Source organism: Homalodisca vitripennis, chromosome 4 (assembly GCF_021130785.1).
Source record: "Homalodisca vitripennis isolate AUS2020 chromosome 4, UT_GWSS_2.1, whole genome shotgun sequence".
Lineage (NCBI taxonomy): Eukaryota > Metazoa > Arthropoda > Insecta > Hemiptera > Cicadellidae > Homalodisca > Homalodisca vitripennis.
The window spans coordinates 172,816,851-172,832,969 of NC_060210.1; the positions used below are offsets into that span (position 1 = coordinate 172,816,851).

Consider the following 16,119-nt stretch of genomic DNA (forward strand, 5'->3'; position numbering starts at 1 on the left):
CACATGCAAAGCAAGATTTGGTTACGCTACTACAAATAGTAATATTTTTAGAATCGGACAATGTTACTCATTTTTATGTATAAAACACACTTTAGGCCATGAGAAAACATTAGAACACTTACTTTTATTTGTTCAGGATATGACAATGTAAGATATAAAATTTTTAAAAGAATCAGAAACGACTTTGAAATAAGAGACCAGAATTTGATAACAATTTTACAATTAAACGATTTACACATTTTAAAATAACAATAATTTTTACACAATTAAAAGATGCAATAGACATTACTTTAAACTACGTCAATTTTATAAAACATTGTACATGTATGTATCCTGGAAACGGGGCTTATTACGTGGCCCTCCTTTTGGGATAGGAATGCCTGAAAGGTCCCTGGCGAGAAGTAACCTCCCACAAAATCCCACATTCACAATATCCTCTTCTCATTTATAAATAGATTTCCTAAATTCCATCTTTAGAGTAAATAATAACTAATACTACAAGGCATAGATAATATTATAAACATATATATTCACCCCATTAACTTTTTCTTTATACACTTTAAACTTTGACCAACTATTACAATTATTTGTTTATATTTTAATAAAAAAGAGACAAGCACAGCAAAATCTTGTGTACTACGAGGCAGCATGGGCTTCCAACTCCTATTGCCCTTTTGTTCTAACTTTGAGGAAAAAAAGATAAAGGTTCCGCGGCGTGAGCACTCGAACAGAGCAGAGGTTAGGTTTGTTTGACAGTTGGATGTACTGTCCGGCATCTGACTTGTTTGCGTGCGCGGGGTGAGGGGGACGAGGGTGAGGACTCCCCTCCACAGACAATACGTCACCGTTGTCCCGGCAACGGCGCTACTAGTCACCTCCGCACATTCGCCCGCGAATACCTTGTAGTAGAGAGTTGTGATTTCACCAGTGCACCTCAAATTTGTATTATTAAGTTTTAATGTATAACATAGTATAAATTCATTAGATGAAAGGAAGTTTAATTTAATATAGTGTATATTTGTGAGTTTTTAGCTTTTCAAAATGGCTTCGGTTCGCAAGAAGGGACAGACAATTCACAGTGAGGCAAGGGATGTTATAAGGCGAGTTATTCAAAAGTGTGATGAAGAATCAAATACGGGTACTCTCCAACATAGACTGAAGCAGAGTAATATCCGGGTAGCTAATTACACGGGTATATCAGTGCGAAGTGTAACATCTATAAGGAAAGAAGGTGTCGAAGCCGGTAATGAAGCCTTAAGTACTCCTGGGAAAAAAAGACCATATTCAGAGGAAAAAAATTTCACATCGATGAATTTGACCAGAGAGTGATTCGTGATACCATCAATGATTTTTACATTGTACAAAAGAAAGTGCCAACGGTACATAAATTACTAACGGCAATTAAAGAAAAGATTAACTTTCCTTGGGGAGTACACACTTTACGACGCTTACTTCATGCCATGGGGTTTAAGTGGAAGAGATGTGGAAAAATCAGGAACGTTTTAATAGAACGGCCTGATATAGTAAACTGGGGTGCTCGTTATTTGCGAGAGATACAAAAGTGTAGGCACGAGGGTAAAGTTATTGTGTACCTAGACGAGACGTGGGTGGACAACAATTTAACTTTTGGAAAATGCTGGAGTGGTCCTGGTGTTCTTGGCGTCTTGGCAAACACGATTTCATCTAATAGACTAATAGTGGTTAGTGCCGGCACGAAAGATGGATTTCTTCATGACTGCAATTTAATTTTCAAAGCTGGCAGAGCTACCGGTGATTACCATGGTTAAATGAATAGCGTTAATTTTGAACGATGGGTTCACGAAAAACTATTGCCACATCTTCCAAAAACTTTACTTTACAGTTTTAGGATAAGAGCAAACAATGTTATAGCTCATGCAAAAAATGTCATTATACCCTAAATATAGAATTACTTAAATACACCAATTTCCTGGCGTTATAATGTGACAAGGCAAATAACTAATAGTTTTAGGCCGGGTAGTAGTGCGGGAAGTGACACCTGGTCGACAGCCTCAGCCAATGGCAGGTGCATTCCTTGAGCTCGCAAACAAGTGAGATGCGGACAGTATATTATCGATTGCACTACAATTTTGTTGATTTGATTCTTCATGCTTCTGATATTGTTTTCGGTGCAAATGTTTTTTACAATATAATTGTATAGAAATAATTCGTATCTGATATAAAATGCTGTTTTATAAACTGAACGTGCTTTCTGTTTTACTTTATTGCTTTTATACAGTTAATTGTTTAGTTGATCCATTAAGCCTAGGTCTATTGGGAGCAACAATCTCAACATTATATCTTTGGTTATCCTCAGAAGACAGAAGTAATTTTGGATGTAAACTTTTTAAATATGTTGGCCAGAAAATTGGATATTGTGAAGGATGTGAGGATTATTGGATTACTGATAACCTCAATGGCATGTATTCCTTGATTTAGTTTAGTTATTTAGTAGCCTATATTTTTAGTCACATTTTACATATTATTCCTTACGAGTGCCACAGGGATGATTTTTTCCTGCTCAGAAACATTGCTAAAAATGAGCTGCAGTATAATAAGCGTTCAAACTTGAATTGTTTATTTCCTTCCAATGGTCAAAGACCACTTTATAACTATAAACATACTGCAAGGTAGCTAATTACCACAGTGCTTAGACATGACAGGAACAAGCCAAGGCTAGAGTATGATAAGCGGACCCGGTTGACCAGTTTTTATATCGAAGAATGTAATAATCAATACCGTACCTAATATTCGCATCTCAAACCCTAGACTATCAATCGATATAAAAGTATCTATAGTCCTCAATAACAATCATATATTTTAAATTAAAATATGAATTTAATATTTACAGTGATCAAACAAATTATAACCAAAATTAGGAAAACTGAAGATGACCATATTTGCTTCTATCACAGTTACAGTTGTTTCTTTCCCACAAATTTCACATAATGGGTTTTTCGGTCCCACATGTTGAAGTCACGAAAATGTCTTATCTTTTAAAGCAATGTTGTGTAGTTTTCTAAAATTGACTGCCATTTTTAATAATCAAATGTTACTTATATAAAATTGAAATATTACATTACGAGTATTATTTGAAAGTGTTAACAGCTGTTGATACAGATTTAAAAAAGTTAATTGTTCAAAATAATTAATCAGTATTGATTGATTATATCAATGGTTATGATTAAGTAATATCGTTTGCGAATTTCGATATAAAATACCGGGTCCACTTATCGTACCCAACCCCTAGCTAAACATGCAATATTGGACTTTATATTCCTAGAGTTAATTGACAGTGTACATAATAAGTATAAATTATAATTAATATAACAGTAATGATAATAGGCCTAATAATAGTTTAGCAGATAAGCAATCTAGAAATAAATAATAATGCAAAAAAAAAACTATCCGTAAATAAGTAACAGTGCAGAAAACTATAAATGGATAACAAGAACAAACAAAGAAATATATAAATGAACAACAATGTTAATAAAATATTTTTAAATAAGTGACAATGACAAAAAAAAATTTGCTGCACTATCATTGAAGACGTCGAACCTGTTGCAGAAACCATTTCCGAGCCTGACCATTCTGGCGAGTGGGCCGTGAAAGACATAAGAACGCTGGCAATGGCGTCTACTGAACAAGTCGTGTGATCGAGTCCTTGCCAAATGATCGATAATATCAAAATCATCTATATTCATGAATAAAGAATCCTTGAATTAAACTGAATTATGTTATTAGCATTTCACATTACATAAGTTATTATGTTAGCCTTTGTTGAATAAAAACAATCTAGGCTATGTGTAGGCCTACTTATAACTATATCAAACATTTTTCCATTTACTTATCTTTTACTATTTTGAAGGATAAACTTGTGTCTGACAGAAATACAAGTACATAACCATTGTACATGCTGCCATTACAGATGGGTGGTTGACTATTAGTATCAGTAATAGATAATTCAGTGGTAGGTAACCCATTACTGGAATACTATTCAGTAATAACTGAGCTGAATGATTTGGTGTTTTATATCGATTTTCTGGTTTTAGGTTACTCGGTTGTATTTTTAAGCAATGAGGCTATAAATGGTAATATTATACTGTAAAATGTTACTGTGCGATATAAGTAGGTTTAGAATAGGCTATTGTAAATATGCTCATGTGTTTTGAGCGTGAATTTGGTTACTATCTCTTATGTTTTTCTTATTGCGCCAGAAGTGTGGAGTGGCACGAAAGGTGCTAACTGAAACCCTGTGCAATGGCCAGGAACATTTTGTTCAAATCATGCCTTATATTGTACATGATCTGACGTTGGAGAAGTTGGACGATCTGGGACGTGATCTGAGATGGGAAGGGTTTAGAGAGGGCTATGTTCTATCATTCCATATACGGCAACGGAAAGAAAAATTTATTGGATACTATCCCAAATTCAATTTAAACAAAATTATGGACAGCTGGAGCGACTTTATAACTTTTCTCACAGTAAACTATATCCTCTTTATTAAATATTTTGTAAGTTTCTGTTATTTTTATTTCTTGATTTGTTTAAGTTTTTTCTTGTTATCGCTTACTTTAGTTTTTTTTTTTCAAATTTTTAGAAACATTGTGTTGGAATGGCTTCATAACTTTTCCTGAGCAGCCACCAAGCTGTATCCTCCTCCTCATTTAATATTTTGTTTCTATTTTTTTTTTTTAATTATTTACTTTATTATTTTATTTGTTTCAGTTTTTCCTTACATTAGCTTCTTTTCCATTTTTTTAGCAACGTTGTAGACTGCTGGAACAGTTTCATAACTTTTCCTGAGCAGCCACCAAGCTGTATCCTCCTCTTCATTTAATATTTTGTGTTTCTATTATTTTATTTATTTTTTATTGTAATTATTTTTCCAATTTAATTTTAATACTTATGTTGGCTGCTTGGCTCCCAGGTAAGTCACTTTTATAACGTCAGATCACGATTAAAGAATTTTAGATAGGGCGGAAACAAGTACTCACGTGATCTGAGCTCGAATTTAGGTACTATTTCAAGGATGTTTTTCTTCATCAGAAGTGCTGGGTGACACCGAAGCCCGCACTGATGGCCAGGGACATTTCCCATGTGATTTTTGTTATGATTTAGGCTTTCCTCCCTTTTATATCTATTGTACTTATATCCTATACATTTATTTTCTTATTTTAACCCTTAGAGCACCATTCTAAAATTAGCTAATGTTCTCTTAGCACTCGTTTATTGAAAAAAATCCAAGTTAATGTTTGCAAACACCTAATTTTTTATATTTCCAATCTTTATGAAAAATTAAAAAAAGCTTAAAATTAACTTTTTTGTAAGATTTCAGGGTTAGAACGGCTATATTTTGTTTTATTGTTAAAACTTTTGTTTGTGCTATATTTGTTTTCTGCACCTTCGCTGTGTGAAAAGTAGAAACATGTGTAGTACGTTTTTGAGGTATGGAACAATTCATAGGTGTTTTCAGTACATTGCCCATAAAATTGATATAGCTTTGAAAATAAGCCCAGCCTAAGAATTGGCGGTTGTAATATTATAATATTATTAGTAGACAATTTTTAGAATGTGCATGCAAAGTGTTATCAAAATCGACTTAAGTACGTTTTTGAGAAGTGGCAATCCATAACTAACAGACCTAATTATTTGGTCCATAAATTCGATGTAGTTCTGAAAATAGATGCAGCCTACGATGAGAGTTGTAATATAATATACTAGACTAAGTCTAGAATGTGTGTGTAAAGTTTTATCAAAATCAGCTTGTACGTTTCCGAGGTACAGGACCATTTATTGGGTTTTTCAGAACTGGCCTATAAAATCAGTAATCACGAAAATAGCCACTGCTAATGGCGATTGTTATAATAAAAGTAGACTTTGTTAATTTAAAACTTGTATTTATAGTAGGGCCTATTTATCTTCTCATGATAAAATTAATATAAATTTCGTACAGCTTTAGTTCAGGAACTATGTTAGGATTCAGTTAGAAACTAGGACCAGGTATTTGTTCTTTTTCTATGGATAGAAACTATGTCCCGTTTCTTATCGGCTAAAAATGCCAGGGCGACATCCGTTGTCGATGTCTGACCTTGCAGAAAGTGCCAGGGAATGACTCGTCGTTGCTAATTGTTATTGTAAATTGAATTATCCTTTTTACATTCACATTGTACTTCTTACTAGCCCTCCTACTGAACAGCGACTCATTTTGATTTCCTGTAGGTTGACTATAGGTTAGCAACTTATTTTGAGTTGTGTTATACCACTTCTATGATGTATTTAACTATAAAATTTGCAAATTCGGATAAACTTCATTATTTGACTTAATCAGTTTCTAAGGCTGAGGGGTGTTTAGTGTATGTTAAGCTATAACGATCTAAAACCACTTTTATCAATTTCTTAAAATAGTATATTTCATTTCCAGAAAGAATTTTTGGCAGTTGATTCATATTTGCACAATAATTGATATGTTTGAAATTTAAGTTATATCTCTAATAGTCTATTAATCTAGGGGGACTGAGGGGATTTGATGTTTCTTAATGGGGGGGGGGGGGCAATGTTAATGTTTCCAATATTCACACAAGCAAAGTACAAAGAATTGTAGAGGTCTGAGTAGAGATACCAACTTTATATTAGGATAATTTGAGTTTTTTTTGTCATTTTGCAACAGTTTAAATACATAATTACCTTAATGGTGATGTTTGATTGTCGTTTTTTCCTCTGTGCTTACGGTCTTGTTTGCCATTATGTATTGTATTTACATATATCGTTATTAAATTGTTTTTTCTTGTTCTGTGATTAATCAGATTGTGCTGCGGTATACATTTCAAAATAAAGATGTTCTTTGTGCATGTATCATTGCCATTAGCCATTTTGTTTTCGAGTCCTGTTGTGTTTGTGTGATAGTAACTCACTAGAACAATGGATTTATCTTCTAAAAGTGAAGAATATGATTGATCTATAGATATGTGTAGTGAGTGCACTATCAATTTTTTTTTTGTCGTATTTGAATGACATTGTAATATTGTATAGTTTTTAGTTTGACATGGGATGTGGAAATTGTGAACTTAAGTGGCATAATACAAGTTGCGTCATTAACATATTGTTAACGTCCTCCTAAACAAAACAATGTTAGGTTTTACGTATGAAAATAACAAATAATGAATTTTAAAACATTAAAAGTGGTACCACTTTTCTTCCAAGATAGGAAGAACTTATAGTTTGGTTTTTCTTCTGTGTGGATAAAAATAAATTTGAAAATAATGCATACAAATTGAACCAAACTTAAAAAAAAATGAATAATAGTATAAAAAACAAACATAATTTCAATAAATAAGCTAAACTAATGTAACCATTGCTTGGTACATACATAGTATCTCCTTACAAATCAAGTGGTAGCTTCTGATCACATCAAAATAGCTTTTCTCGATTTAAAAATAACACCTGATTATTATAACAAACTTTCACTCTCACTCTGAAAAAAAGATGACCAATTAAAAATGAATAAATTAATTTCCTAATATTAAAACTGCTCACATAACCCACAATCAAATACGTAAATCAAAACTAATTTTTTTTTTTCCCTTTATTACATGAACATGAAGTACAGTAATAGTGTCATTCAAAATTCAATTGATGGTATGAAGGCAATAAGAGTAATGGACACCATTGTGTGATGCTTTATGGACAAGTAGTGTATCGTCAATATCAAGTAGTAATAGTAGCTGAAGCGGAAGAGCGCCTTCTCTCCAAGTTGACATTCCCAGGGTCGATTCCCATTACATGCCATATCTTTTTGCCATACTGGAGTACAGAGATTTAACAGAGAACACTTAAAAAAATAAATTATTGTTATTTAAAAACAACTTTTTAAAATTTGATTATTATTTTAAGATTTATTATAAGTATATTTTATCATTATTGGTGTTTTTTATTTTGTAATTGACTATCTATATTCTATGTGCTGTGTATTTGTTAAAATTTTATTTTATTTCGTTTACTATATTTATATGTATAAATCGATTTAAATAAGATGTTTAAAATTGAAAAAACAATGTCTGGAAAACTCTATATAGTCTATAACAATGCCAAATACAGGCAGCAAATAACTTTGAAAAGTGGAGAGGTATCTTGACGCTGCCTTGGAAAAAGTTGTGGTGCAGCACTTAACACCGATAAAAATATTATAAAAGTGACTGTTGTAATAGCAAACATAGTGGTGAGCACACTGTTACGATGTCGACCCGACACTGCTAGATCTGGCTCACAGACTGCTTCAGTCTCAACATATGTGCGTGGACAGACTGACTCGCAATCAACTTTTTTAGAGAGCTCACTTTTCGGCAAATGGCTAAGTCAGCCAACTCAAATCAGTGTAAACAAAAAATATATAATAATGATTCATTACGACTGGTTAATCAAAATGCCCAATTAGCAACTAACAAAATGGAAGAACTTCAACTTATGGCTGAAGACCTGAAAACAGATATTCTTGTTGTGACCGAGAACAGTTTCAACAGCGAAAATATTGGTTTGTGCAAAATTCAAAATTATAAATTGGCAAATGCATACTGTAGACAGGTCTCTAAGAAGGCGGTGCTGGCGTTGAAATTTACTTAAAACAAAATAATATCTCCAAAAACTTTACAATCAAAGAAAAGTCTGGAAAAATTTTGAAGCATTCAGGATCAAACTTTAAACAAACAAATCAAAATTAGTCGTCGTAGGAATATACAGGTCTCCTGGAGGAAATGAAGACGTTTTCTTTTTTCATTTGAAAGCTTTACTAACGGACCTGGGTAAACAAAAAATTTCATTTGATGGGTGATTTTTATGATGATGCCCACCTACCTAGCATTTTGTCAATTTGCTAATATCTCATTTGATCTTGAACTTCATAACCACTTGTATTATAGATTTTATTCATAATAGATAATTTTATAATAGATAATTAGATAATTTTATTCATAATATTCCATAATATTATGAATAAAATTATCAATCAGGCATCCAAGACGATATAAAATATTTTTTGATTAGTAAGCTCCAAGTGAATATTCAGTAAAATTTATTACTAAATTTTTAACTATTAAATATTATCTGGTTTGTCTAAAATAAAAATCACAGTTCTAAATAAAAATAATGGATTTATTTAAAATGGCAAATTAAATAGTTCAATGCTTCAGAATTTCATTACTCTCTATTTTCCACAAAAGAATTGACAAACCATTTAGTAATATTAAAAAGGTCCTTTGGCAAGAAATAAAAATTTCAGCCAAATATATCAAACTAAAAATCAGAGCTCTCTCCTGAAATAAGAAAATAAAGTTTTCAAATAAAAATCAAATACCACTTGGAAATAACTAAAATAAAAATGTTCACTTCTAACTAAGTTCAATCAAAATTCAAAATAAAAAATCAACTTCTCTTTCCACTAGTTGTACCCTAACTGTCAAGTCTTTGCAATTTCAGATACAACTCTCTCAAACAATTATTAAAGTTCAATTAATTTCCAATTAAAAAATTCACAATAAAACAGTTCAAATTAAATATAAATAAATTTCTAAAATTCAATCAAAGTTATTAACAAAGTTCACTTTTAATTCACTTTTTTTCCAAGTTTGAACCAAATGTAACTTGTTTGATTCTAATGTGCTTTATTGTTCATCAAGAATCAGTTATACAGATTGCTCTGAAGTTTCTATTAATTTAATTTTTCCTATAAAAAAGACAACAAAATTAATTTAATATCAGACCTGGAAGACTATTTCAATATAACGTACAATAAATTTGGTGCTTACCTCAAAATCCCTCGCGGAAAAAATTTAGAAATGCGGTGCGCACTGTCATCAACTTACTCACGATAATTACCCAAAAAGACCGAAAATTATGATTTTATATATATTTTTTATAGTTCCCTTTCCACCCCCTTCTGATGGACATCCGCGGCGTTCTCTCATTGGCCCAGCCGTATCCAACTTGAGAAATAATAGCCCTCTCAGATCTGACATAACTGCAGTACACAAGACAAGTTCTCATCAATACAAGGCAGTGAACCGCCTTCCTAATAATTTAAAGTTACCAGCACTAACTTGCCAAAGGATTACATATTCGTATTTATTCTAACTTTTCACAATCTAATTAAAATTAAATCCCCATATTTCTTTCCCAACAATTTCATTTAATTTAAGTTTTAATAAAAAATCAACCAATATAGCTTTAAAAACGCTACAAACTTGTAAGTGAAATCTCTAACGAGAGTAACTGCTAATACAAATCGGCAATTGAAAATATTATTACTAATATCTCTAATGTCGCAGTGTCTGTGGTCAATACAGCAATTTCTGACCACTATGGCCAAGAGGCTATTATCAGAGGTAAACTAGTAAAAAAATAACTGAAAATTCCAAAAACAATAAGAGACAAGGCCAGGAAATATTGCTCTCAACGCCTCCCTTTCAAAAGAAAAAGGGGATTTTCTAAATCCGATACAACCGGTAGAACAGCAGTTTAAAACTTTTGATGAATATTTAAATTTCCATTTCAATACCTGCCTTCCTACTAAAACAGTTAAAATTGGCACAAAAAAGATACAAAATACTTGGATTACAAAAGGCATCTTTGTTTCAGAGCAAAAATTAAGTTTTTTTTCAGACATTAATAAAATCATGACCAACGAACAGTTTAAAGCCTTTTCTCGAGTTTACAAAAGAACTTTGCTGCGAAAGCATATGATGTTTCTAAATTAATTCTTTCTTACAAAAGTATTTCCAAAACTGTTTGACATTACAAACAACAAAAGTCGCATTAATAATCAAATAAAAGTCCAAATAGGGGATAAACTGTGAGTGATGCACCAGAGGTCGATAGCTAGTTTAATAGATTTTTTGCATCTGTTGCTGGTGGGCGAGATCCTCGTTCATCACTTCCACAAGGAACACCCAGGTGTAGACAGGGCCCAGCAACCTCACTGGCACTGGTTCCTGTATTTGAGGAAGAGATTAATCAAATAATTCAACAACTTCCAAACAAAAAGTCTAATGATATTAATTTGATGTCAATGTGGCTCATAAAAAAATGCTTAAAGCATATAGTGAAGCCACTGACCAAATTAGTTAATCTATCTTTTCTAAAAGGAGTCTTTCCTTCTCTCCTAAAAATGGCAAAAGTATGTTCAATTTACAAGAAAGATAATCCCAATTCAGTAAATAACTATTGGCCTGTCCCTTTTTTGCCTGTATTGAGCAAAATGTTCAAAAAACTCTTTTTGTCAAGAATGCTAAATTTTTTAAACAAGCACAACCAGCTTTCAGAAGACCAATTTGGTTTCAGAAAGAGAAAGTAGACAATTTACGCTATAGTGAATCTTGTCAATATGGTTGTAGAGGGCCATAATCACACACTAAGTGTATTTCTTGACCTTATTAAAGCATTTGACTGTGTTGACCACTAAACACTGCTTGACAAATTAGAATCCCACAGCATTCGAGGTGTGATGCTTTTATGGATTAGTTAATTGATAAACCATAGAACTTTTGAATCAAATAATTTGAAAACCTAATGCACTGAGCTATGGAGTCCCTCAGGGATCAATACTTAGTCCAATTCTTTTCCTGATAATATGTTAATGATCATCACTACTGCATGGAAAGCTTGTGCAGTAGGCAGATGACTCTGTTTTAGAGGAAGCACAAAACAAAATTTAGAAATACAGGCCTTTGTTGAACAATATTGTGTCCAACATTTCAATAGCCTCAATCTTCAAAGAACTCATCAAAATAAAATTTCCTAAACTTTTTAATGCACTCTACAGACATTGAAAAAGGTCCTGTTGTTATGGTTGCAGATACATTATTAGAGGAAGTCTATTCTTCAAAGTTCCTTGGAATACACCTTGACCGAGGGTTGACATGAAAAAATCATATTAATCATGTTTGTAACAAATTATCTTCAGGAGTTTATTTCTTAAGATTTTTGGCAAAATATTGCTAGAGTCAGGTACTGATTACGGCATACTACAGCTTAATTTATCCCCACCTTTCGTTTGGAATCATTTTGTGGGGAGCCTGTGGAAACAACCATCTTATGAGATGTTTCAAATTACAAAACAAAAACAATTTGCATTATCGCTAATTTGAACTTCAGAGAGGCTTGCATGACAGTGTTTAAAAATTTGCAACTGTTGGCTTTGCCAATCTCTACATCTTAGAAAGAACCTTATACTATTTGTTTATATGTGCCTTAACCAGAGGACGAGACATACATGAACATGAGACGAGAGGCAGAGATCACCTGCCTTTACACTACCTTTCGGGAATACACAGAACGGTGGTTTATGAACATTTACCTTCACAGGTAGGTGTTCATTATATAAATATATTGCCAAACCAATTAAAATGCCTCAACGTCTAAGGTGTTAAAAACTCATATCAAACTCTGCCTGGTGTTAAACACTTTTTACAGTGTTGATAAGTTTCTGGCATTAAACTGGGAGACCATGCGAAGAGGAAACTGACTCCACCATCAAAAGTGGGTGTAATTGGCATGGAACGAATGGGGTTTGAATGTTGTAAGTTTGAATGTAGTCTTGATGTGGAATGAATACAAAAATTTTAGATATGAAAATTAATGTTTGCTATGCAATGCATATTGTTAACTGCAATTATTAAACATTTGATTTGATTGTAATCTGAGGCAGTGAAGTTTACTGCGTGATACACTCTACTGAGCTGTTCTGACCACTGAACACTCAGATAAGCTATATAGAGCAGATAACACTGAAAATCATAGAAAACAACAAGCACAATATATTAATATTACCACAAATTTACATTTCAGTTATTAAAAATCAAAGTTATTTGTGATTTTGCTATCTTTAAAACCATGTATATTTTTCAGGATGAGCAGAATACATTAATAATGTTGAAGTTTTGATTGGCTACTTTGGCCTCAATTTCACTGATACCCGGAATTTTACATTCCTTTTCTTTGTGCAACAAATGTGATGGCCATTGTTCTCTAGCTGACGATACACTTGTTTTATATAGGTTTTATAGGTGAGTTTGTAATATTTAGTGAATATTAGTGGTCAGCCTTTTGGAGTTTTATATTTCACTGATCGGTTCTATCTCAAGGAATGTTTTTCATTCGTCGCCATCACCACGCAAGGGATATGGCAGTACCTTTGGTGTTAACCCAGAACTATGAGTGCCTTTTACGAGATTAACACGTTCACAGCGACGTGTACACCAATATAACTTTTTGTGTATAAAAATTCAAAAACTACATACTTTTCTTGTTAAGACTTTTAACGTTAAAAAAATTACGGGTTTTGCCATTGTTATTGAAACATTCTACAGCATATTAAAATTTGTGAAAATTAGCCATTGTGATTGTATCCTATTGCGGATCGTATTGTTTTGGCACGCGGGCACGAATTAATTTACGGTCAGCGGCCGCACGAACAGCAATGGTGCGCCACAGTATCTCTCGCTATCGTTTACTAGAAAATTCAGCTGTGAAGGTATTCGTTCAGATGGAACATGGGCCTGCTAGGGTATCCGTGATGTACGAACGATAACACGTGAGCAAGGTTCCAGGGTGGCAGGGATAATGTCTGAATCATGATCTAAATAAAGAGGCTCAGGCGAAGCGATTACAACATCCGGGCCATTGTCTAGACTAAACCCGCCAACATGTACGTCTGCGTCTTTTCGTAATGTCACTAACATCAAAAGTATCATAATAACAACTGAGGAAAACACCCAATCAGAAGCGCTAAAAAGCAGAGAGTAAACTCATATGAATGATTTTTCAACTTCGACATACAACTGCGATCTGTAGGATATTTATAAAACTTTTGAAAACTCTAAACATAGACCGTTGTTAAATACTCTTAGTTGACAAGTGAAGACGATCACCCGATCTATCAGACATTAAAAGAACTATTTGGAGGGAAATTTAAAAGCAGAAGGGAAATTTAAAAGCAGACCGCTTTTGCGACCTGAGCTCGTCATCCGTCATGCCGTTAGGCCCGGCCGCTGCGTGACGAGCTCAGCTCGTCAGTGATCCGCAATGGGTTAAAATTCTGTCTAAAATTTAACTGTTTGTTTTTTTTTATTTAATTTTTAAGCGTTTTCATTTTGAAAAAAAAAAAAAACAACAAATATTGTGCAGTGGCCAAAGTAAATAATTACCAATTTAACAAACAAAACAACATAAAATTTAATAAAAAGCATGTCTGAAAGCTTGTGACACAAATACCATATGTACATCGCCATTGTATTTGCAGCTGTTACTCAAATACCACACAAATGATTTACTCAGTTTAAATTAATTTATATAATACATTAAAAAGAGTTAGCAATAATTAATTATGAATAATTGTAATTAGAATGTTTTTATTGTTGGGTTAGGTATTTATAATTGATAATTAAGTACCCTGATTCGATTATGTTGGTAGCCACTTACTATACTGTAGCCACTTATAGTGGCTTCAAAAAATTATTAAATTTATTTGCAGAATATTTTCTAAAAAAACAATACCAACACGAATATAAGCAAACTTTATTATATTATCAAAGTTCAAAATTGTTTCTTTTTCCTTTTATTTGCTATAACTTTAAATGATACTTTGGTATTATCAATAGACCAATATATTTTTAACAGTTTGTTTTCACCGGGAACCTAAAAAAACTACATTATTAAAAAAACATACTTCGTTTGACTTACTTTGAAAATTACATTTCATTATAACAATCCAAATATAGGAAGAATGAACGTTGAATTGTTTAAAACATTTATAGAAATTTTGCTGAGAATCCCAGCAATATACGCTAAGAACCTTGAGTTATATTTTGCAAAGCACTGCAAAAACATTTTTCACTTAATTTTCAGCCACTTTTCAAGATATTTTATATAGGCTACGCTGAGTTGTAAATGGTTCATGTCACCTCATAGAATTTGGCTGAGCATTAACGAATTTCTTTTACATTTGTCTTATAATGACAACAAGAAAATAACAGAATAAATAATTTTGAAAACTAACAATACAATCGTATGAATTTTTAATATGTAACATAGTAACACTATTGTAGCCTAACTTTCGTAGTGTAAAAATGAAAAATATTAGAGTGGAAAGTCAATGTTAAAATTAGGTGACAAGATTTGATTTTAGCACACCTCTTGCTAACCGAAACTTTTAATATTTGGATACTGCTATGAAAGCTAACTTCACGATTGCTAAAATTCATGTAACTTTCAACTAGTGTAGAATGGTGAATGCTGCTGAAAAAAGCTGCCTGGATGAATTTTTGGGTGGATTTTACAATTATTCAATAGTGGGAGCTGTGGTTCTTGTGAGCACATGGGGTTGATCTATTTTATGTTGTAAAAAATTGCACTAATTTGTTACATTTTTGTTGTTGTAAAATACACAATTATTTACAATCCTACTAACCATCCAGAATGTGTTTGTTAGTCATAGTGTCATATAAAACAGTGGGGAACACACAAAAACCTGGCTGTTTATTGCACTCCAAACAATGCCAAATCACCCTTTTCTCGATTCCCTTTTTGCTGCAGACTACATATCGTTCAGTAATTTTTTTAGGTTCTTGTTGACGTTTCAGTAGTCTTGAAGGCTTTAAGTCTGGAAGAAGGCTGTTCACGACAGCTAAGCAAAAGTCATGAAATGCATCTTTTTTTGGCCTGCTGCAGTTCGGCATTTGTTGAACAGGTAGTGTGAATTACTGAGGAACATATGTACAAATATCTTCTTGAACCACTTCAGAGTCTTTTTTTCAAGGGTAATAGCCCATTATTTGGTCGGCCCTGTCAACACCCTTCATGAAATGGTTATATTGAACTATTGGAAGTGGTTTTGTTCTTTCCGTTGAATTCCTGTTCATTGTAGTGACCATCTCATTGGGAAATACTGTTGAAATGTATAAGACAACTTGCTTTTCCCTCCACTTCCCAACAGGCACTCCTGCATACTGGGCAACTGTTTCTCCTCTCTAGGCCGCCTTGACATCTCTTGATATAAACTTGCGGTTGAGACACAGAGTACCCGTGCAATAAGTATTTTGATGAGCAGATCTG

General features: G+C 32.9%; 1 protein-coding gene across 5 annotated transcripts in view; it reads left to right on the top strand.

The window, feature by feature from the left end:
* Nucleotides 1–2,032: 2,032 nt before the first annotated feature.
* Nucleotides 2,033–16,119, top strand: part of LOC124360653 (torsin-like protein) — a 54,807-nt gene continuing 40,720 nt past the window's right edge. For 2 of the 5 annotated variants that reach the window (XR_006922259.1, XM_046814463.1), the window contains exon 1: nt 2,034–2,437. Coding sequence is in view for 3 of the 5 variants with exons in the window: in XM_046814463.1 (XP_046670419.1) it covers nt 2,203–2,437 (235 nt within the window). In the remaining 2 variants the exon portion in view is untranslated. Of the gene's footprint in view, nt 2,438–12,922; nt 13,074–16,119 lie in introns of those variants that run through there. The other 3 variants (XM_046814462.1, XM_046814461.1, XM_046814464.1) reach the window with 3 other exon arrangements.